Here is a 25,441-nt window from a genome sequence, read left to right on the forward strand (position 1 = left end):
CCCGGGCGCCGCCCCTTCGCGTTGCCGGATCGCTCCGAGAACATTCGGTTTGTTTCCCGCAGCTTTTGCATACGTCCTTCGCACTCGGATTTCACCGAAACCGACGATAACATAAAAGGAAAAAAAAAAAACGACTTGACATAACCTCGAGTCGAGCTCCGTCGGTGGATTTTCAAACAATACAAGTTAATCCAGGCGTCATCTGACTCGCGTTACATCTCTGCTGAGCATTTGAAGAGGATTTTAGGGGTGCTTTGAAGAAAATTGAAGAGAAACTAGAGGAAGAATCGTTTTGCATATGTGACTCGGGGAGTTTAACTTCACACATGCTTTGCAGAATCTCATTTTACTAAGCATTAGTGCACAAATCAGTCAAATGCCCTTGTATACATTATTCTTGCAGCAAAACTACAACCAAAAAAATAGTACATGGGGAATTAGGGCAAATTTCAGGACAACGTAGTGTTGTTGACCGGTGATGATCAAGTCCGTCGTTACGCCAGTACTTCAAAGTAAAAGTGTACTAAGGCATTGAAGTCTATATGTTATTCGGGAAGGTAATGTCATGGACAATTGTCATCATAACAACGTAAAAAAATATATATATTATAATAATAACTGGAACAGGAGCAACAATCATATTTGTTAAACAAGAAAATGTCATGAAGAAAAATCAGTGAGACTGCTTGAATTCTTCTTGTCAGGATACACTACAGTAAAACGGATACCTCAGGCAGAAAAAAATCACATTTTTGATAACCAAGTTATTTGAATTACTCAATATAATTTTGCATTACCATGCACATTAACAAGGATGTATTTTCCACTTAGTCGTCATTTTGTTCTTTTGTAATATCTACTTATGGCTTTAAAATCCGGAGCCTGCTCCGGTGAATGACATGGCTACCAATGAAGAAGAGAGTATGTATGTGTGTAATTCGCTGCGTGTTAACGGGCTGTTAACTTTTCTGCGTTTTTAGTAGCTTTGCAAGGGTGGTCATTGGCAGTTTGTTTATGAATGTGCTTTTTATACATTTTGATGAAGTGATTGAGAGTACTACCGTATTTTCCACACCATAAGGCGCACCTGATTATAAGGCGCACCCCCAATTAATGACATTTTAAAACTTTTTCCATATATAAGGCGCACCGGATTATAAGGCGCACCCTCAGTTAGTGACATATTTAAAAACTGTTTCAATCACACTATAGTAATACTCAAAGTAATAACAATAATAACTCAAATAATAACTAAACTCTCAATAGCATAACTCAGTGTCAAAATGAGCAACCTTGTTCAACTGTAAACACACAAAAGAAACAGGTAAAGCTTACTTTATCACTTCATTCCCCATCTACCAATCCCTATCTCAATATTAATGCATATATAAGGCGCACCGGATTATAAGGCGCACCATCAGCTTTTAAAAAAAAATAAATAAATAAGGCTTTTAAGTGCGCCTTATAGTGCGGAAAATACAGTACACAGAATAGTAGATTTTAATCTTTGAAGTTAGCTTCTATGCGGAGTGACTTTCAACTTTTTTTACCGACACACCACTAGTTTATTTACCTATATAATCAACTTCTTATAACAGACCTTTTTTTTTTTGCAAAAGAAAACCTCCTAATTTCTGGTCCAACGAGTTTTTTGCCTTACTAGAATCTTATTGTCACCTAGCAATGCTTTGCAGCTAAAATTAGAGACGGGGACTAAGCGTGCGGGTGAGAATTGAAAGCCTTTGACAGAGACACGTCCCGCCTTGTCTGAGCGCGGCGGTTCACAGCGAGAGAAGGCCCCAAGACGAGCCGTAATTGCTACGCCGAGCAGGAATGCCAACCAGCTCGCCCATGTGCTGCGTCGCAGTGGGCTGGGTCCTGCACGCATACCACAGAGGCTTGTGAAAAACAACTCCTCTTGAGGCTTTTACAGCGCGTACAGCCCAAAGTGCTGTCTTGCCCGCTGTAAAACAAGCTCGAGCAAAATCGGGCTCTTCAAGCTTACTGCGCAACCGTCTCCGCGTTTTCAAACTTTGCACGTCTTTTCGCTGGTTGATCTTTTACATTTGTCTCCCCCCCCCCCCCCCCCGAGTGTCGCGTCTGCTCTGGTGTCTGGCTGAAGGAAATAAATGTGATTGGACGGTCTGCGTCAACAGGAGCTTCATTCCCACTGCTCTCTGACCTTTCAAATGTCCACTGCTAATTTTGGCTCTTCCCACAGGAGCCCAGCCTGCATAAATATATACTGTACAGGACACAGCAAGAGTGGCTTTCCAGCCGCCAGGTGACGTCAGTTCGCGCTGAAGCTTTTAAACAGCTGAGGGAATGGTCATTAAAATATAATGTACAGTATGAAGAGCCTTATGGTATCGCTCGTTAAGGGACTGCTGTCATGATTATTTGATGAGCGCTTCGATTTTTTATTTTTTTTGTCTCTGATTCATTTGATAACTAAATTATTTTTCATGGCAGCGTCGTGAGGGATTGGTTAGTCCCAAGTCCCAAGTACAATTCCAGCTTATTCCGGCCTACCCGTGTGGAGTTTGCATGTTGTCCCTGTGCCTGTGTGGGTTCTCTCCCACATTCCAAAAACATGCATGGTAGGTGTATTTGGACTCTCTGAATTGTCCTTTGGTTTGACTGGGTGCGTGAATGGATGTTCGTCCCTCTGTCTTTCAATTGGCTGACCACCAGTTCAGGATGTCCCCCGCCCGCTGACCGTACCAGCTGGGATAGGCACCAGCAAGCCAGTGACTATTGAGGATAAACAGCTATGAAAATGGATGGATTGTTTTTCATATAGAATAATGCCTTTAAAAACACGCTTTTCTTTACATTATTCTGACATTTATTTATATTGCTGGCCGATTTTCATATATTCGTATATCATATATATATTTATATATTCAAATATTTTATTTCATGAGATCCGAATGCATGCCAGGTGTTGTGTCACCCTGGCCACGCCATGGAATTTTTTTTGCTACGCCTCTGGCTTAAACGAGCAATCATGGCTCAACTGTTTGGTCTTATAGGTTATATATGTGTTGTCATTACCAGTTGACAGCAAACAGGAAAAAACATTTTTAGTATGAATTGTACATGAAAAATAAGTACAAAGTGTGAAAAATATTGACTTTTTAAAGCTAAAAATTCCTATTTACGTTTGGTATCCCTTTACAAGTCACAACTAAATCGTAACTATTGTAAACAGTTTTTTTTTTCTTGAATGACAAATGTATCCAAATTAATTTGATTTATTGCTCACACTTACCGTATTTTCCGCACTGTTAGGCGCACCTAAAAGCCGTATTTTTTTTCCAAAAACTGATGGTGCGCCTTATAATCAGGTGCGCCTTATATATGGATCAATATTGAGATTGGGATTGGTAGATGGGGAATGAACTGATAAAGTAAGCTTTACCTATTTCTTTTGTTTGTTTACAGTTGAACAAGGTTGGTCAAATTGACTGAGTTATTATGCTATTGAGAGTTTAGAGTTATTATTGTTATTACTTTGAGTATTTACTATATTGTGGTTGAAAAAAGTTTTAAAATATGTCATTAATTTAGGGTGCGCCTTATAATCCGGTATGCCTTATCTATGGAAAAAGTTTTAAAATATGTCATTAATTGAGGGTGCGCCTTATAATCCGGTGCGCCTTATAGTGTGGGAGATACGGTACTTTAAATTTGCATAAAAAAAGAACCCTTATGTTAGTGAAAGTGATATTTCAGCCAGTAAAATATGAAATTACAAACATATTTAAGTAATATTGTAAAACACAATCAAGTCTTTGTACTTCTTGGCGACTAGCTCGATATTGTTTTTGGTGTGAAAGCTCTTGTGCATTCAGTGACAGAGACTCTTCATGCTTTGCTTTCTAGCAACAGGAACTTGAAATCATAAACTCAGCTCAAAACATAGTCTTGTCCGTCAGTCTGGCTATCAGAGACTCTTGATTTTTGGGCGTGGCCATATCTGCCTCAAAGCCAGGTTATCTGAGGCTAAATTTCTGTTGGAACACCTTAAATTAGCATCTTCTCCCCTTTGCATGCATAGGCTTTGTTCTACATTCCAAAAACGTCTTTCTTAGGTTGACTGAGGTGCTTTGGAATCGTCTGGCTAGAAACCAAGTATGTGCCCCATTTCTTGCGTAAAGTTAGCTGGGATAGGCTCAAGTTACTTGAAACCTAACACGAGGGTAAACAGTGAGAAAAAACCCCATGAATGAATGGATGTGGTGGTAAACACATCAGAAGCTCAAAAGTGAAGGAATGCTGGTGTGCCTCCAGCCTCACCATCAAAAATCTTTATTAACTAGTACAGGTCATTTGTAAGGGGCATTAGTCACATGGTTTTGACATGTCTAAAAATACTGAAAAACATTTTGGCATCTGTTTTCTATGCCGCTTGTCCTCATTGGGGTCTAAGTAATTGGAGCTTGCTTTGGGTACAACGACAACTGGTTGCCAGTCAATCATATGGTTCATATCCACAAACAAACCAGTCAACAAATTAAGTCGTTTGCCATCAGCTCAGTTAAAATGGATTTTGGAGAAAGGGCAGTGAATGTTTGAACTAATTTACTGCCAGCCGAGTAAAAATGAATCTTTGACGTCTATAGCTGTCAATGGCTGTGAAGGAGTTTATTTTTGTTTTGTTTAATCTCAGGATTACAGTCTGATACCGACATTGATCCTAAACACTATGAGCAGGAATTACCGTATTTTCCGCACTATAATGGACACCTAAAAGCCTTATTTTTTCTAAAAAAGCTAATGGTGCGCCTTATAATCAGGTGTGCCTTATATATGGATCAATATTGAGATTCAGATTCGTAGATGCGGAACGAACTGATGTAGTAAGCTTTACGTGTTTCTTTTGTGTGTTTACAGTTGAACAAGGTTGCTCATTGTGACATTGCGTTATTATGCTATTGAGAGTTATTATTTGAGTTATTATTGTTATTACTTGAAGTATTACTATATTGTGATTGAAAACGTTTTAATGTATGTCATTAACTGAGGGTGTGCCTTATAATCCGGTGCGCCTTATATATAGAAAAGGTTTTAAAATATGTCATTAATTGGGGGTGCGCCTTATAATCCGGTGCGCCTTATAGTGCGGAAAATACGATATATGCTTTTATTTGTAAGTAAGAAATGTTTGAGAACAATTATGTGATGTTGTTCAAAGAAACAGTGAGCAACAGTGGGTATGACAAAATATGACCTGTTGCGCCTCAAAACATGAAAATGTATAGCAGTTAAATCAAATATATACCAAATTTTATTTGAGCGGTATGAGAGATTTTGAGCATAGAATAGAATCCGATTCTGTACCTTTTTTTCTGATATCGGACCGACATCTAATACATGATAATATTGATTGTGCTGATATCTTGAGCTGAGTGTTTTGGCAAAAAAAAAAATATATATTTTTTTTTTTTCAATGTCCCATTCTGGACAGTTATGATGTCAATCAAAGTAATAAAACCAACAAAATTATATTTAAAGTGCATGAATAATGTATCATTTGGAAAGCGTCTTCGGCTGTCTGGAAAAGCACCATATAAAAGTAAAACTGATGCTTTTTTATTATTATTATTATTATTAGTAGTAGTAGTAGTAGTAGTAGTAGTAGTAGTAAGTTTGATTAATTCAAAGTCCAGCGCAAAAGTGCAAAGAACGTGTGCTTTTGAGAGGTCTTTTTGTGGCTTTATCCCCAACGTGACCCCAAAGTGTCATTTAAAGTGCTCCGTGGCTTGCTTTCACAGCTTCTTGCCCCAGTGGCAGACTAGATGGCAGACCGGGTGTCTGCAAAAGCAGCCTGGCGTGTTCTCTCTCCCCTCCTCCAGCCAAAGTGGGAATGACAGATTAGCAGCTTGATGTGTGGAAGCACAACAGGCTTTTGTTGTGTGGCTCCACACAGAATCACCGCCTTTTACCTGGAGACCTTTGTTTTGTTTTTTGTTTTTTTTCTATTTCTGCCAACTTTCCAACATTTACCACTGAACATTTCTTCAAAGCCCCAAATGAAAGGCTTTTAATGATGATACATTTCACATTTTCCACACGGGATAAATTTAGCCCCCCCCCGCGTTTTTCGAAGCGACTGGGTGGCGGTCGTCACATACACAAAAAGAGACTTTTCATCATTCCTGCTCAAATGCTCCGAGTCCAAACACTCAGTGCAGTCGGGCGCTTGTATAAGCTACTTAAACTCTGCGCATGTTAATGTCATCTTGAAGGATTAGATCCTAAAAGGGTTTTTCCGGGCCTCGCTATAAGCTCCGTGCTGAGTCTGCCTAGCAACCCTCGGTGCTTTTTACCTCAAAAAGACGAGAAACGGCGTAGCAGGGGAGGAGGTACCGACATGTCCGTTTTTTTTACAGTGGCCAAGATGGGGTGGTGTCATATGCAGCTGGTGGACGCCCCGCTTTTGCCTGCAGGCTAATTAGTGATGATCGCATCAAGTAAAACAGGAAGTGAGCCCGTTCAGCTTAGCACGCCGCAGACTCCCGCGGCGGGCTGGGGTGGTAATGTCAGGTTACGGCATGGATCAATCCGTCGGGCTAAACTTGACGCCTTTTCTGAACCCGGAAGATGATGTCAACAATCGGGGTCTCACGGTTTTTGTGGTTCGGGGTTTGAATCTGCCGTTGACTGGAAAACAAGCCTGATTTTTGGGCTCCAGCTCACCCTTGACTCTTAAAAGAGCAAGCATAAGAGCGTAGGATTTTTTTTTTTTAAGTATACTTTTTTTATTTTCAATTTTATCTTTTTATTTTTTTCTTTTGAATCTATATCTATATCTATATCTATATCTATATATATCTATATCTATATATATATATATATATATATATATATATATATATATATATATATATATATATATATATATATCTATATCTGCAGTATATTCATTCAAAATAAATTATTCATTTATGAATTCATAAAATAAAGATTCATAAAATAAAGAAAAATAACTCCCAAATCGAGGTCATTCCATTTCAATTCACACAAGAACCTCCCTGTGGAAAGCCCTTCAATTAACCTGATTTTTATTCCATTAGTGCTTTATGATTTCAAAGGGTTAATATGCATGTAATTTATCAATCATATTAGTTCATACATGTAAAGAATCGTTTTACATTGATATTATCTTTGTTTAAAACAGTATTCAGTTATGTGATCTGTTTTTTACGGACAGAAACATGAACAGAAAGTTAATACAGCAATTAACGTACTTTATAGATTCAGGATTATTAAAAAATATCTAAAAATTGTGTTGTTTGCAAAGACTGAGTTCATTGTGAAGGATCAGGATAATCAAAGTTTTAAGGGGTAATATAGTAGCAGTAATACATTTTTTAAGGGATAATATCTCTCACAATAGTATACCTATGATTATTTTTAGTGCGGATTCTAATAGATGGGGTTGGATTATTTCAGGTCTGTAACTACCATAAAACAATGAGACGAGGCCCTCCAATTAGGGTCTTAAATGTGTGAAACTCCTGGATCCCGAAAGTGGGCGTGGCATCCAAACTTTAAGGGGCCGTAACTCAAAACAGCACGAATAATAAGGCACTAATGGAATAAAAATCAGGCAAACGGAAGAGGTGTCAGTGAGGATCGTGTATGACTCAACATGGAACGACCCGAATGCTGAAATAGTTGAACTTTATTTGATCGGATTGTGGCTGGCGTATTATCGGAATCGGTTACCACTTGGCCGCCGCGTCGTGTTCGTCTTGAAATGAGCCGAGCGGAAGAGCAAAGCCTGCCGTCAGCCATCATGCGCTCCGGAGCTCTCGACCCCCATGGCCTCCCATTTAGAAAAGTTCTACAGATTTCCGATGGAGGCCAATTGCTTGTCGCTCCTTCCAGTTACCCCCCCCCCCCCCCCCCCCCCCCCTTATGTTGCCATCTGCAGCTGCAGCAAGGCTGATTAGCCAGAAGCCAGAAAGCGGAGCTGCAGGTGGCCCCCGCCGCGTGGTGACGAGAATTTGGGCCAAAGAGCGCCAGTGGCACCTTTCTCCTTCGTCGGCCACCGCGCGGCTTTCTCAAGGCGATCTAGGTCAGGCGCAGACACAGCTGATTAAAACAGGATTTTTGTCATCCACCGGAGTGGGGGTGGGAGGAGAGGAGAGATCTCGTAAGCGCTGCGGCATCAGCAAGTCGGCGCCGCACAATCAGACCTTCTTTTTACTACGGGGTTGAGATGCTGGCCGCATCCCTTGCTAATATTGCTCGGGAGAGTTTTGACATCATGAAGATGCCACTCAGCTTCGGAGCCAATTCAACTCCCGGATTTGAAGCGGCCGACCTTGCGCAAGGACTTAGCTGTGGAAGTGCGCATCCGCACGCCGCTCCGGACTTGACCACAAATCCCAAGCCTCATTGATTGAGTGGTCCATAAGTGGTTTCTTCATGGATTACTCAGGAGCAGGTTTAGCACAAGATTTCAGTTTTACTACACGGCGCGTGAGACAATGCGCCTAATTGAATGCAGTCTGATCGATGCGTGAGAGGTTATTTAAATGAACTCATAAGGTCAACTTTTAGTTTTGCAGCGGATGAGTCATAGTCTGCTTTTCCTGAGGGAAAAAAGCGAAAGATAGCTTTTTAATGTACCGTATTTTACGGCCTGTACATCACGTCTTTGTATAAGTCAATCCAGTCAAAAAATGAAGAGTGAAGAAGAAAAGGAAAACATGAGTCAGGTTTTTGCGCAGGAATTTTATTTTCCAAAATCCAGACCATGAAATAAGGCTGAGCAATGAGTTGAAATTGTTTTTTTGAAAATGGAAAACTTGAAAAGTTTGAAAAAGTGGCGGTGTGCCGGGTGGTTTTCAAGACCTGTTTGTCTGTTAGCACTGTGGTGCTAACTGTGACCATTGGATGGCAGTGTTTCCAAAATTACAACACGGATAATACATGCATGCAATTAAGGAATGGAAGTCAATCTTTCATATGATACCACCCATATTTACATAGGCATAGCACACAATATTCTGTTGGTCTTGAAAGCTGGCAAAAAATACTGGCCCTCTAGAGGTTTTCTTTTCCAGTAACAATAGTTAAAAGCGTAAATGTGCGTCTTTGGCATTGAATGAGTTAATTTGATACCAGTAATTATTTTTCAGTTCGGTTAATACATTTGAAAACACAGTTTTTCTCTTGCTGTTGACTGAAAATGACATCACGTGCAAATCATCTTACGAACGCCACATGACCAACAGGTGAGCCATGATTGGTCGATACCCTATCCTTGAGCGCACGTGTTCTTGAAGGTTGTTAAAGATAATTATCAAATCAATCAGACAAAAATTAACTTTTTTGTGGCAAAAAATGTCAAAATATATGGAATATCCCTTTAAGCAAGTTATGTGCAAGATATGAATGTTAAATTTACATCAAAACTGATTTAAAATCAGTATTCGTTATTCTTGTCTGAATATTTCCAACATAAATTTTTATTGAGTTATTTTTCAAAACCTTAAATCGTACCCATCCAGAATTATAGAAGAAAGTAGTTTTCTTTTGGCAGTATCTGTATACTTTTGGATTATTTTATTGCTTTCGTAGCACCTAAAAAGAACATTGAAACCTGATCTTCATCCCTTCGATTCCAGATTCAGCTGTAAAAAAATACAATCACCCCGATTCCCGATCACATGATCGAGATTGGGACATCCCAAGCAATGCTCTATTTTCCTGCAAACTCGCAGAAGTTGTTAGCAGCTGCTCTCTGTCCCAAACCCCTCCGCGTTTGTGATCTTCTCTGGAGCAGCTGCCGCGTCTGCTGCCCTTCACCTACCACGCAGCCGCCCAACAATGCGTGCAGTGTGTCGCTCCGTCTCGGCCCCCGAGCAAACATCACCGACGGGATTGCAAACAGACACTGGAATTTCCCGTCTTTCTGTGATCGGGGGGCGAAAGGAAAGACGAGCTCCAACGTACGTGCTTCTGCAAAACTGGCTGCGACGCAATTCAATGAGGTCAATTAGTGGTCTTAGGTCTTCCTGACACAAGGTTAATTGGCCTCAAAAGATTAAGTTCCTTCGGGTCAACTTAAAGTAGCCTAATGGTATTGGCCTAGATGCTTTCAGAGCAGATCACAGGTCAGCCATAACTCACAAAAGTAAGCCGTTTTGTTCTGCCTATAGGGCGCACGTTACAAATGCAAAAAAGTTGATCGTTGTTTTCCAAAGAAAAGATAAGGTTTGGAAACGTTTCATTTTGAATCAGTGGTTCTCGAATGGGGGCACATGAAATGAGTTCAAAGGGGGTATGTGAGATTTAAACTTTCTACAAATATCGGCAATTATCATTGAAGCCTATTTGAAGCCATCGGAAAAATGGTACATTTTTCTTTTCAAATTAAGAGCAAATTAGTTGGAACACGAAGCAACACGTCGCTGACTTGTGTTATAGGGACAAAACGTACGTTTTTATGTAGAGTTTAAGAAATCAAACAGATGGCACAAAACATTTCTTTTTTTTGCGCCGCTTCAGAGATACTTGGCTAAAAGATATTTCACGTCAGATTTCGCATCATGACATACTTGCCTGGGGCTCTTCTGTATTGGTATCATTCAAGTTTTAATTCACCACGCATGGAAGAATGAAAGCGTTGAAGTGAGGATATGAAACGTGGGCGTTAGTGTTAATCAGGGTGCTAAGTGGCCTCAGCTGACTCAGCATTGTTCCCGTGACGTGGCAAAATGTCATTTTCCTCTTTGTAGGTGGCGGCGGCGGCGGCGCTCATTTCCATAATGTTCAACTGTAGCCGTCGCTTTACTATGCTTCCATCTTCTCCTATTATGGCCAAATCATCGCATGCGCAGCTGTGCCCCAGTCAAACAATAATCACTCAAGGTTGTGTACATTGTTTTGTTTTATTTATTGGTTTGCTTTAAATACATAGATTTAACCCTGCATTTTTTCCTACTTTTTTAAGTGTGATAATTACTTATTTATAAATATTTTCTGTTTTTTTTTTTCCTTAAACCACTCAAATTGTTCACTAGTATCACTTCTAGACAAACAAATGTAGGTTAAATTTATTAGAACCCGCAAAAAAAATGGAAAAATGTATGGTCTGTCTTTGTAGTCTGTGACGTGATGATGCCACCTACTGTCTTGGGGTCAAACACTTGTTTGCTTACATAGTTTGACCGCCGCTCAACGGGATGTTGCAAAAATTGCAGGAAAATTAATTCAATAAATCCTATTAATATGCATCTCAAAAATTGTAATTATAATGGTTTTATATGGTCCAAAAATTGGTCAATTATTATTTCTGTACACAAAATCTCGCACGTCCAGCTGCAATCACAAAAAAATGTTGGAATCGTTGCATTTTAAAACGTTACTTGTTTTATTCATGTGCTGGAAATTTCAGCTCCCTAGGGGTTTTTTTTCCCCATTGATTCTTTTTTGATATCATAAAAAAAAAAACTCAAAAAAATGTTCATAATTTCTAAGAGAATACCACAAGGGTTAATCTATAATTTTTCATAGTGTAGGATAGAGACGGTTCCGAGATTTAATATGATGGCTTCCTTGTCTTATTATGTGAAGTATGAGTATGGAATGTGCATTTTTGAAATGATATTTTTAGATGCCTTTCCATCTCAGGGCTTAACTCTCACTCCTTGTTTGCTATCTAATAAGTATTTCCCTCAGTGCCTTTCATTCTTCGGCTCATCTTATATGGAAATGCATTTTAGCTAAGTGAATTTTCTTTTCGTTGTCATCCAAAGAAACATAAGATGTGGCAGCTTGGCTGTGGCCGCTTCTGAATAATACAAAAGGACAGACATCTGTCTGCCGCCACACTTTTTCTGGCTACGCTTGTTCTTAGGGGTATCGCAATGGAATCAGTTTCACTTTCGATATGATACCCATATCGTAGCCAAGGGTGCTGTCCGATACCAATATCGATCCGGTATGATATCGGAAGGAAGGATACGTGCGTTTATTTGTTTTGAGTAGGGAATGTGAAAAGACTTGATGGAATGATATGATTCAAACAAGGAACAAAAGTCAACAAGAGTTAGTAGGAGAAAATATGACACATTTAGCACAATAATTTGGGCGTTAAACATAAGAATGTACTGAATAAAATAAATACATTAAAGGATCATTGTTATGAGTGCTTGTATAAGAGATTTTAGATGGACCAATATACATTAGATCAATAGGTTCTTTTCGCTGGGTGGTGCCTGATATCGGATGGATATCAAAAGTCAATACCAGACTTGGACACCCCTAAATTATTTCAATTTAGACCTTAGTAGAGTCTGCGTTCTTCAATATTTAGCATTTAAGGTTTTGGGTAGTTTGTTTGTGTTTGAAGGGGGCTGATACCGGACCTAAATGAAATATCAATGTCGGATCCGAAATTATTAATTAATTTAACACGTTGGTAAGTCTGCATTTTCCAATATCTAGTGATCATGGCTTTTTTTTTTTTTTTGCAGTTATCAGACTAATATCAAATAGATCAGATCGCGACACCCACAAATTACTGACTGTCATTTTAGTCTTTTGTTTACTAATCAGCAATATATCTTGGTGAGGGGCTATTAGGGACAACATCAAATATCAATATCATACGGGACACCCTTAAATTATTATTTCAATTTAGACGTTAGTAAATCTGATTCTTCCATGTTTAGCATTTTAGCTTTTTTTTTTTTTATGTTTGTTTTGGGCTGATACCAGATCCATATCAAATATCAATATCGAATCAGGACACCCCTAAATTATTATTTCAATTTAGACGTTAGTAAATCTGATTCTTCCATGTTTAGCATTTTAGCATTTGTTTTTTTTTTTTTTTGTTATGTTTGTTTTGGGCTGATACCGGATCCATATCAAATATCAATATCGAATCAGGACACCCCTGAATTATTATTTGAGTTTAGACATTTGTAAGTTTGCATTTTCTGATATGTAGTGATTGTGTTTTTGTTTTTTTTAGGCTGGTATCAGACCTATATATCAAATATTAATATCAGATCGTGACACCTATAAATTTCATTTTAGACGTTAGATGCAGGGATCATTGGGATCAAACGTTATATTTCTATTTAGATGACTGATACTGGACCCATATCGAATCAGTGGGACATCCCTAAATTGTTATTTAACATATCAGAATGTCAGATCAACATCAGATCAGAACATGATTTAATTGTAGATGTTAGTAAAACTACGTTTCATTACTTTAACATTTATGATTTTTTAATGATCTGTTAAATGTTAACCCATCCGTGCAGGGAGTTTTTATATTTGGCAAATTTCGATTGACTCGACGTGAGCGTAAGTTTTGAGCGGGCTGGCGAAATGGTTTTGAGCGTGCGTCGAGCCAACTTTAAGCTTGTTATTTAGGTCATGGCTGCGCACAATCAACGGGGTCACTATAGGAGATGGCAAGCGAGGAACGCAATGATTTATTTTTATGTTGCGCTTGAGAGGATTACGTTTGCCAACAAAAAGGCATCGCTCGCGTCCAACAAATGACACCATTTTGGGCCTCTGGAAAAAAAAGAAAAACAGGCTTGTAACACTGGGAAGTTTTGACAGTTTTTCTAATTAGTCATTATGGTGAAATTCAAATTCTATATTTCAATATTTCTATGAAGTTTTGAGTTTGATTTGTTTGCTTCAGAAATGGCAAATAAACAATTTAGATAGAATGTTTTCAATTATATTATTTGAATTGAATAATTCTATGGGATACAATAAGGACCAGTGGGGGGAAAAAGGTTTGCAGAATTCTCACTTTTGTCTCAGAATTCAGTGAGAATTCTGGACTTTATTCTCAGAATTCTGACTTTTAAAGACAGATGTCTGACCATTTTTTTTAAGAATTCATTGAACAGAATAAAGTGAGAATGACGTGATTCTCTATCGAGCCAAAAATCGAAAAATACAGTGAGATGTTTAACTTGAAAGTCAGAATTCTGAATTTGAAATGAGTTCCCTTTTAAAAGCCAGCTTTCTGAGAATATTGTCAGAATTTTCACTAAACGAGAATTCTGACTTTCCACTGAGTATTGTGACATTAAAAGCAGAATGCTCGATTTGAAGGCAGAATTCTGACTTCATTCTCCAGTCAGATTTCTGAAAATAGCCAGAATGAACACTTTACAATTCGAATCCTGTGAAAAGTCAGAATTCTGAAAATAAGGTCTCTTTTGAAGTCAGGATTTCGAGAATAAAGCGAAAATTCTGAAAAATCTGAATTGGACCCAAAAGTCAGAATTTTGAGAATTCTCAATTTAATGTCAGAATTCAGACTTCATTCTGAGAAATTCTAAAATCAGAATTCCGTGATTAAAGACCGTCTGAATTCTGACGTGAAAATTCTGGGAGTAAAGTCAGAATTCTGAGATAAAAGTGAGAATCCTGCCACCCATTACTCTTTCTTGACTAGACCTAGTCCTACTCCGTATATTCCTCGCTCACGCGCGTCCTAATAAGACACTTTTGTTGAGTTGAGGTAAACCGGTTCTCTGTGTGACATGCCAGCTAAAAGCCGCTTGGAACAAGGTGCAGTCCACATCCAAAGTGAAAGCTGCCGTCTAATGCCTTGAGCGCATCCTCCTGGATCTGCGATCAGTCACTAATCTCACGCGTGTCTAACCCAAATGGTCTCGACGCCCCGATGTCGCGTCGTCCGCTTGGCTTTTACCTGCTTGTGCGTGCGGGCGTTTACATAACTATGAAGTTACGCACACACTCCGTGTTTGAGTAGTTTTTTTTTTTTTTTTCAATAGGCGGCTTATGCAAGCTCCTTTTTTGCGGTTGTCTTAATTAGCTGTGTTTTTCATATGTGTTCAGCACAAGAAAGTTCAGTTTGTGTTTGTCATTCAGAGGCGTCAACGTTTTGATTATCAACTGAGGATTTGCCAGGGAAATGGCAGTTTAAGGGCCTGTCCCATTTCTCTTTCAATTGTTTTTGTTTGGGTTTTACAGACTATTGTGGAATTTTCTGGATTTAGGCCAGGCAAGTAACATAGTCTGGAAAAGAAATTGTCTTTTGGGTTTCTTTATACAGTATTTGAAGCTTCAAGCAGTCTAGTGGTCTGTAAGAAAGTGCCAAGAGATATTCAATGAAATATTAAATGTATTTTTTTAGTCAAATTGTAACCAAAAATTTTCACATATATTGTGTTGTTGATTTAAAAACAGTTTCTGGATTATAAATTCATTTAAAATTGCAGCATATATAGCATATCAACATTTCAATTGTAAAAAATGCATTAGGAACTGAAATGCAGAGGTAAAAATGTTTTTTTTCCCTCAAAAACTGAAACTCGCAGATTATTCGCTGTATAAAGCGCAGCGGATTATAAAGCGCACTATGCAAATTACATTTTTATGGTTGAAGAAAACAATCCTACAGCTAGCATAGTATTTGAGCCAACTAGCATGCTAAGCTAGTTTCGCACAACAGGCTGTTTAGATTTGGTTTCACATTGAATTGTATCAAGAAGGCCGTTAGAGTGACTTTTTTTTTGTTTTTTTACGTTGACTCTTTTGTATCGCTGTCAGATGTTATCACGGCACAGTGGACATTAGGGAAGCGCGTGTCCTTCCGACCCTGACCACGTTCCTCTGAAGTTCTGACCTCGCGCGAGGGCGGAGGAGGAAGAGATGGCCTTTTGTTTGAAAGAGTTATCTTTCTCAGACACAACACGGCCATTTTGGGACATCGCTTCCCCGGGTTCTTTTTAGTTGTCGCATCCACTTGTCCTTTTGACATTTAGGCTTTTATCTTTTGCCCCCCCCCCCCCCCCCCCCCCCGATTTCGGTGCGGTCCTGTGTGAAAGTGGCAGGGGCCGCCGTGTCTTATCTGGCTCGGGGGATTAGCGAGCCAACTTGAGCAGGATTACTGGAGGAGATGAAGAAATTGGCTTTGTACTATGAAGACACAAAATGAAGTGCGGCTGGACGGAGGAGACATAATGCACTCGGCGTTTTAATCACTGCAAATGTTCTCACCTAAGTAAGCAAACTTTGAGGCGTTTTCTTTTAAATACACACGTTTTGATGATATGGAATTTTCAAAAGACTATGAATTTCAGGTTTATATCACTCTTTTTCTTGCATTTTTTCTTTGTTTTAGTTCAGAGCTGTCAGAAAATAAGAATTGTATTTGTTTAAAAAAAAAAATTCAACCTCTACTACATGGACCTTCATTTATGACCATATCCATCGCTGGTTTTCCTCGCTATGTTCTTCCTATTTCTTAGTCAGATTAGACCTAAAAAACAGATTTTATGTATTTATTTTTAACAAAAGAAACAAACTTTTAAAGAAGGGAGAAAAGGTGGGCATTTTACCAACTCTACTTGGCTGACTCTGATGTTCGTTTTGCCCGCCCGACGATTAATGACAGGAAACCGAAAAAAGCCAAACCAAGCAATGGCGGAAGTGGCTTTTCGTCTGTCATTGTATTTGACATTCAACCGGCAGAAGTAGTCACTTTGCCCACCTCTGAAAGTGATGGCGGAAGGACGTGGGTAAAATAAAAAAATGACGTAAAATAAAACAACAGACTGACAATAAGACTTTGGTTTGCTTGGAAAAAAAAAAAAAAAAATTCAAAAATTTTCTTTTAACACATACATTTGGATCATTTAAATACATAGGTGTATTATCAAATACTTCCTGTAGTGGGCAGTATGGTAGACAAGTGTTTAGTAGTTTTACCTCGCAGTCCTGAGGTCGGGGACTTGGAATCACGAGTCAATTCTCCCAAGTGACCAATCATATGTACGCAATTGTATTTTGGCTCATTAGCAAGTCGCTGTAAATTTCCTGGCAAGCTAGCATTAGCCTAATTTAAGTGACACTCGAAGGCTCCTTTTGTAGACGTGACAAAGCGGCCGTTTCCATACAGGGTCATGATCTGATTGAGCGATAGGAGTGATGAAATTCTCAATCAGCATAATCAATCGCAGTCAAAATCATCCTTGGCTCCCGGAAAGTTTCCTGCTGAGACAACAGATCTTCTTTGGCCATCTCTCTCCTGACCAAAAGTACATCTGGTCTAGTCTCAGGTTTGAGGTTCACTTTGCTCAGTAATTTGCTTTTATTTTTGCCATTTTTTATTTATTTATTTTTAGTATCGCCGTGGATGTTCCCGTCATTTTCAAACAATAGCGCCCGCGTCTGTGTGGCGTTTAAAATCCGGAAAGGGAAAGCCTCATGGGCACTGACTTTCCCAGCCTTGTTCTGTTGCTCTCTAAACAAATTAGGTGGAGGCAAAAACACAAGCGCAGATCTCTGTTATTGAATCTGGTCTGATGTACTCCCCCAGGAGGCTCATTTACAGGATACTAAAGGCCTTTGGCCCACTACAACATGGACAAATTAGTTTGGTTTGCGCTTATCCGGTAACGGCAAAATGCATTTTGTCGCAGTTGTGTGTTGCAAATATACGTGGTTGTGTTTTTTTCTTCACATGGAATTGATGAGCTTAGCTAAACTTTGCGCTTTTAATCTTATCTTGTTTAAAAGAAAAAGTCTTTGTGTAATTCAGCCCACTTTTGGTCACACTTATGTAGATTATGTAGATTTCAAAATATTTACCATTGCTGATTATGATTGGAAAATGTTTCAAATCGTGTAAACAATCCGTAATATCTCAGTAAATTTAATTTCATGCTTTTTAAGGTTGTGACAGAAACAGTGCCTTTTGCTTTCAAATTAAGAGTGGATGAACTGGAACAGGAAGCAATTTTGCTGCAGTTTTTTTTTTTCTTTTTCAGTGACTCCTTTGGAAATTGTTCTATCTCTTTATTTTGATATTTCTATGTGATTGCGGCTGGACCTGCGAGATTTTGTGTACAAAAACAATCATTGTCCAAATTTTGGACCATATAAAACCATTATCATTACAATTTTACAGACGCATTTTAATAGGATTTATTACGTAGATTTTCCTGAGATTTTTGCCTCATTCCGTTGGGGAGGGGGGCATCAGATATCCTAGTGGTATCAGTGACTATTCAACAGTACTCACACCGGTATCAGTCTAAAAACTATAAATTATTTGGTAGCTGGCCTGAACATTTTTGGAAGCCAAATCTGTCACTGCCGTTCGACTTTCTTATCAGGGAGCAAACTTTTCCGCTTGGCCGCATCATTTTCTCCGCTTTACCATGTCACCTCGTGCGAGGTTTCAATCGCGAGTGTGTTTGTTGCTACGGCAAGGCAACATCCGGTTTCCAAGGAAACGCTTGAGAGTCATACAGTAATTCTGCTCTCCTCGGTGGGATTGTACCGCCTCCACTGTAACAACTTGAAACGTGCTTGTACCTTTGCACTTTTTGTCTTCCCCTTATGAAACTTTTCGACAGTTAGCAAAAGGAAGAAGCTTCTTGTAGTCATTTCTCTGTAGACCTCACTGTTAACCACAACTTTCAACTGAATGTGAACGTCATTGACAGAAGTGGGAAAACACCATGTAAAAATAGTGGCTCAGTCCCATTTTTTATGTTGTTTCATTTTTGCACTGTATTATTAGTTTAACAATTTTCCCCAGAGGTTTTCTGTCTCAAGGGGAAGAATATATATGTTCACGGAAAAAACATCATGTTTACAATCATCACTTTTCAGCAGATTCCAAATTGTAACTTATTAGTAAAAAGTAAAAGTAAAAGTATTGTAACTTATGAGGCCAGCAATTTGCAAATAAAAATCAAATAGTGGTTGAGGTGAATCTAAAAGGAGAATTTCAAGGTAAATATAAAAATAACAAACAAGCTGCATAAAATAGAGGTGTTCGATAACACTTTTTCAGAATGATAACAGAACCGGTACTCAACTTTTCAGTAGTCATTGATACCGATTTTTCATTTATTTATTTGTTTTAATCTTTTTCACTTTCTCTAAATAGATTTACATAAATTGCATGGGTAATCTGTGAGCCTTGTATTTATTTCCACATCATAATACGGCCACGAGAGGGCTGATACCAGGATCAGAGTTTGAAATAGGGCATGTTATCGGCCCGATACAGATATCCGTTATTGGTACTCGTCCATCTGTATTTAAAATAATGTTTGTAATACAGAGGGCCCGGTCACACTTTTTCTTTTTTTGCACCTGGGTCACCTGATTGTGAAAATCTGCCGATACCGAGTCCCGATTTGATACCACAGTATATTCAGCACGGAAAAAGTGTTTTAAGATGTATATATTTTTTTATATTAAACACTTTAGATGACTGGTAAAGCAGTGGTACCAAGTCGTCTAAAACATTTCCCACTGGCTATGTTTACTTTTTTCCAGCTAGCTTGCCAAGTTACGTATAGTACACAGTTTTTTTTAGGGGGGGGGGGGGCAATTTCCGTGTATTTTTCTAGAAAATTATAATGAGAAAAGCTTCCTCTTGGGAGGGGAGGTGTCTTGTTGTGGCGGAAAAAATAAGATTAAACGAATGCTCTGGTTCAAGTGAAAAGAAGTAAAAAAAAAATCAGTTTATGGAGAAAAAGTGAAATACCAAACGACAACCAGTAAGAGTGATGCAAGAAAATGTTTTAAAAAAAAAAAAAATCTTCCACTTTGTGCAGGAATCCTGTTTTCCACTCTGGTTTTCGGACCGGCGTGCGGCTTCATATTGGGCTCGGTCTGCACCAAGTTCTACGTGGACGCCATCTTCATCGACACGGGTAAGTGGTCTCGTTCTGCGCGTGTCGGTTCCGGACGTGACCCCGCCGCCGCCGCCGCCTGTCCCGGCAGAAAAGCTGGGCATCACCCCGGAAGACCCCCGGTGGATCGGCGCCTGGTGGGCGGGCTTCCTCCTGTGCGGCGCCTTGCTCTTCTGCTCGGCGCTGCTGATGTTCGGCTTCCCTCAGTCGCTGCCCGCCAAGGAGCGGCAGGACGGCGCCGACAGCCAGCAGGCCATGCTTCCTCCCGCTCCTCTCGGCCAGATCTCGGAGGCGCCCAAGCCCAGCAACGGCGCCGCCGTCGCTAACCACCAGCGGGCCGACAGCCCCACCTGCTGCCAGCAACTCAGGGGTGAGGCTTTGTTTTATTTATTTATTTATTTTTTTATATATAATATGCATTTTTATTCAATAATTTTCTTTGAACATTTTTTTCCTGTTTTTTACTTTTTAATACAGTATGTGTTTTTTTTCCTTTATAGTATGTTTTTAAATAGTTTTTAATCATATTTAATTCATTCACATTTAATTAAAAAAAATCTCATTATAATAATGGGGGAAAAACAAAAAAAATCTCTATATATTTTATATTATATATATGCACAGGAGGTCAAAGTTTTTGGAAACACCAGGAAATGTTTAGCAGACCATATAGGAAGCTTTGTAACAAAAACAAAATGTTTTAACGGTAAACCATTAACTGTTGATTTGGCAAGCACGGTGGTATTGCGTTCAGCGCGTCTGGCTCACCGCCAAGAGATTTTCGGTTCAAATCCCAGCTCAGGAGTTTGTGTGTTCTCCACGCGTTCCGCAGGTGTGGACTACAAGAAAATTAAAAGCAAAATAAGTTGGCGCATTGCAGCACGCAGTTACAGGCAATCTGCGATCCGTGCAACCTACTTCCGCGTTTTGCAGAAATTGCAAAAGCGCTTCCTGCTCACTTGAAAGAATGGCCTGACCTGTGGGAACTTCAAAAACCGCCAGCCGTATTTTTTTTAAGACATGATGTCACACAGAAATCCACCAAGTTACAAATGGAACAGAAACAGTCTCAAATTGAGAGCAAATGAATTAGAACATGAAGCAAGGTTGCAGTGCAGTATTTGTTTGTATTATATACACATATCATGTTTGTATAAATATTTTAAATAATATACATGTATTTAAATTGTGTCCAAACCCCCCAGCTGTAAAAAACTTTATTCATTTATGAGAAAGTTCAAGGCTTCCAGCCATCGTCTCAATCATGATTTTTTTTTCAGGGCTGTTACCTATGACAATTATTCATTTACTTATTTTTTGGTACATTATAAGCAAAAAGGAAAATAAGACCTTCAAACTTTCAACCCCCCCAAAATTTTGATATATTTTCAGGGGAAAAGGGAAAATACTGACCTGTATAATCAGCTAATCTCAACTTTGTAGAAATGACTTGAAACAATATATTTATTGAGAACTTTTCAGATTTTCATGTTGTTGTTTTTTTAAATATCGGTAACTTAAATACAATATACATATTTGTTGTAAAATTCTATGAATTTTAGGTAGGTCATCATGTCTTAAAAAGTTTTAAACTGACTTATGATTGCCCATTGAATTTTTTGTTTTTTTTAACGGCCACTGCCGACATTCGCCAAAATATCAAATGCTGACTTGTCCAAATGCCGATCCGTTTTTCAATATTCGTCCCGCGATCTCCAACCGGAGCTTTATCGCGCCTCTGCCGCGCAGTGATCCCCAAGGTGACCAAACACCTGCTGTCCAATCCGGTGTTCACCTGCATCATCCTGGCCGCCTGCATGGAAATCGCCGTGGTGGCCGGCTTCGCCGCCTTCTTGGGCAAATACCTGGAGCAGCAGTTCAATCTCACCACCACCTCGGCCAACCAGCTGCTAGGTCGGTCGGTCGGCCGGCCGCCGCCTCGGAACGACGGTCGCCGAAGGTTAAACGGGGTCCTTTGCGGGCAGGTATGACGGCCATCCCGTGCGCCTGCCTGGGGATCTTCATGGGAGGCCTGCTGGTGAAGAAGCTCAACCTGTCGGCGCTGGGGGCCATCCGCATGGCCATGCTGGTCAACCTCATCTCCACCGCCTGCTACATCTCCTTCCTCTTCCTGGGCTGCGACACGGGCTCCGTGGCCGGCGTCACCGCCATGTACGGCAACAAGTAAGGCCCCAACCGGATTTCACTCGATGGAAACTTTGAATGATTTTGTGGAAGGATGTTGAGTATTTTTGGAAATACTTTTGAATTTTTACTTTGAATAAGTCAAAAAAGTGAGGAAATTGCAGGGAAAACCAACATTTGGGATTTGTTTTGGAATGTGGAAAAATGTTAGGGATGAGATGAAAACTTCAAAGTTGAAATGGTTTGAGACAGTCAATGTGTGGGGATTAGAGGAAAAAACAAAAGTAAAAACTGTCCTATGTTGACATTAAATACAAATAAATAGCGGTAGTGATGAGCTGAAAAGTTTAACGGTGAAGTTAAACTGAGAAAAACTGAAAAATTTGCAACAAACCCGTGAAAATGTAAATATTCTTGCTTTGTAGGAAGGAACAAGCTAAACATTTAGAAATTTGAGAATCATTTTTAAATTCCCCATTGGGAATGAATGGGCAATTTTTAGATGAAAAACAGGAACTGTGGGAAAACGGTGAATGCTTACAATGAGAAAAATTATATCTTACGGAGCGGGAATTTTTGCAACATGTTGAAGTTGGAATGCTTTGAATCGGTTAAGAAATGTAGGAGGAGTTGAATGTCTAAAAACGAATAAAAAGAACATTATATTCTACGTTAGTCTCTTGGTTGTAAAGTACAGTATCATCATTTCAACAAATGCATTGATTCCAAGAGAGTATTTTTGTTAGCCTGGGCTTTGGCACCATCTAGTGGCAGTTACGGGCATTACAGGAAAAAATTTGAATACTGTCAAATACTGTCAATTTTGAATAGCTAAAAGCTAAATATACCTTCCGCCTCCTTTAAAAAAAAATGTGAACGGTTACACACTGTTCTAAAGGCCCAGCTTTAAGAGTTGAGAACCTTGGGAGAAATGTTCTGGTCACATGACACCAACGTTGCCTTGTTTGGAATCAACTCAAGCAACTGTATTTAAATAAATAAAATAAAATTAGACTTCAACTACCCATAGTCAAAATGTCGTCATTTCTTTGTTCGTGGGCAAGCTGAAAAATTCAGCAAGGGGATCAAATTGTTTTCCGTAGTTTCGTGTCAAATTATGTATTTGCGCTCCTGAGGGTTTTTTTTTTTTTTTTATCCCTCTGACACCGGACTGTGCAACATGTGGCCATTTCCCACATCTTTTTCCCCTCATAAATAAACACAAATGGTTGGATTATCGGCTTGCAGTTTGAATCCTTTTATTGGAGGCCACCCTCGCAGTCTGAATGTGTCAATAAAAAAAAGCTCATCACTGCGGGCCCCGCTGGCACAGCTGGCTTATATTTTATTCAAGCCATTTTTCTGTCGCCATCTCCAGCATATTAAAAAAAAAAAAAAAAAAAAAGATTGGCTGTGCAGAGCGCAGCCTGCACAGAATATAGATGCAGCCAACCTTCTTTCTCTTGTTACTGATCTACCTGTTTTTGTGATGTGGGTTGACTTACATCATTCTCACTTCCAGGAAATAAAATGATTATTTTTATTAATTACAAATTTTAATGGAATTGTTGTTAAATTTGTTGTTAAAATGATATTTCTGATGAGCGTCGGGCGAAATTGTTATTTGTTTCATTGAACAATACAGCTAATGGTTTTTACTTTTCAAATTAAGAGCAAATGAATTGGAACATGAAACAACTTGCTTGGTGGCTGAAATCTTTTCTATTTGATCCATTGGTATTTTGGAGTAAGTGTACTTTGTTTTGTGTGTGTGTGTGTGTGTGTGTGTGTGTGTGTGTGTGTGCGTTCAGTACGCTGCAGGTTGGCAAGAAGCCCGAAGCGGCGTGCATGAGCCAGTGCAACTGCTTCACGTCGTCCATCAGCCCCGTGTGCGGCGCCAACGGCGTCACCTACCTGTCGGCCTGCTTCGCCGGATGCACGCACGCCACCGATCAGGTCAGTACCGATGGCGCTAACGTTAGCCGACAGTTAGCAGAAAAATTGACGAGCAATTAGACTCCCGAAAGCTTTTTGAGTTCAATATTTTTTAAATGGATACAGAAAATTGGATATTTTGTTTGTTGAACAATTAAGTTGTAAACACTTAAATGCTAATATGATCATTATTTTTGATGATAATAAAATTGTTAGTTGCAGCCCATATATATTGTGTGTATTTTTTAGGTTTTTAATATGTTACCACTTCTTGCTTTATATGTGTTTTTTTTTTTTCATCAATATAGAAAGCATCACTTCAATAACATTTGTATGTATTGTTAACATTAGTATTTGCTAATATTAATAACACTACTATAAAGTAAAAGTGCTGTATATTATTTAAAAAAAAATAATCTGGATTTCCTACATTTATTTTTATTTATTTTTTTATTTATTTTTATTCAATCCCAAAGACAAATTTTGAAGTTTTAGTCCAAAACTTCAATCCCAGGTACTTATTTTTTTCCAAAATCTTTTTCAGGTTTTTTGGGCTAAAAGAGGATCTAAAAATGGCCAGTACTAAATTAATTTAATAATCATTCGTATTTTATTAGAAGTAATTGTACTACCTAACTACTTACAATAACTTGATTATTTTAGTACTTAACTCATTCAATGCCAGGGACGTAATATGATGTTTTTTTTAAGAGTCCGGACATTAAATCCCACCAAAGTATTAAAGACATTACTTTCCAAATACTGAAGTAATAAACTAATACTTGGGTATCTGGGATTGAATGAAAAAAAAAAAAAACGTGAAAATACGTCTCTGGCATTGAATGAGTTGATTATTTAAAGCGAGGCGGTATTAATCAAAATACAATGTTCATACTAGCTGGGCGCTGAGAACATGATGTAAAAAAAAAAAATGTTAATGAAATTTGTGTTGAAATGGCAGTATGAACTTTTTTTGAAAAATGTTCCCCCTCCCCCACGCAGAACCTGAGCGGCTGCGCGTGCGTCTCCTCGGAGAGCGAGCTGGCCACGGCGGTGGCGGGCAAATGTCCGACAGCCGGCTGCCAGGAGGCTTTCCTCATCTTCCTGTGCATCATCTGCCTGTGCAGCCTGGTGGGCGCCATGGCCCAGACGCCGTCCGTCATCGTCCTCATCAGGACCGTCACGCCCGAACTCAAGTCCTACGCGCTGGGCGTCTTGTTTCTCTTGCTGCGACTCTTGGGTGAGCCTTTTAAAGCGCAAGTTGAAGCCTCGCGGGGAAAGACTCGGAAAAGTCTCCCAAGTTTGGCCTGGCCCAAAAATCTGGTGAATATTAACTCGTTCAATGCCAGGGACGGATTTTCACGTTTTTTGTTTTTTTTTGAGAGTACGGACATTAAATTCCATTCATTATCTCAATAACTGCAACTTGTTAGACAATAGCATGTGTGTGTGCTAACTTTTACATTTTTAAACAAACATCTTGACAAAAATATAAAGATGTATTATAGATTATTACATTATATGTATATATTTATATATACTTGATATTTATGAAATATAATAACTTCCTTTTTTTCTCTATGTATCCCAATATAACATTTTGAACTGAATTTAAAAAATGAATGAATATGATGAAAGTCAAATTCCTGAGGGGAAGAAAAATTCCCCAATGA

The 25,441-nt window shown here is 39.0% G+C and overlaps 1 protein-coding gene across 1 annotated transcript in view; it reads left to right on the forward strand.

The window, feature by feature from the left end:
* slco3a1a (solute carrier organic anion transporter family member 3A1a) overlaps positions 1-25,441 on the forward strand; it is a 42,054-nt gene that overhangs the window by 13,852 nt on the left and 2,761 nt on the right. Inside the window, exons 3-8 of the mRNA XM_088417802.1 lie at positions 19,611-19,709; positions 19,780-20,058; positions 21,438-21,602; positions 21,674-21,872; positions 23,645-23,789; positions 24,771-25,008. Coding sequence (XP_088273928.1) covers positions 19,611-19,709; positions 19,780-20,058; positions 21,438-21,602; positions 21,674-21,872; positions 23,645-23,789; positions 24,771-25,008 — 1,125 coding nt within the window. The remainder of the gene's footprint in view (positions 1-19,610; positions 19,710-19,779; positions 20,059-21,437; positions 21,603-21,673; positions 21,873-23,644; positions 23,790-24,770; positions 25,009-25,441) is intronic.

Source organism: Hippichthys cyanospilos, chromosome 6 (genome assembly GCF_059441005.1).
Source record: "Hippichthys cyanospilos isolate Australia breed blue-spotted pipefish chromosome 6, RoL_Hcya_1.0, whole genome shotgun sequence".
Taxonomy (NCBI): domain Eukaryota; kingdom Metazoa; phylum Chordata; class Actinopteri; order Syngnathiformes; family Syngnathidae; genus Hippichthys; species Hippichthys cyanospilos.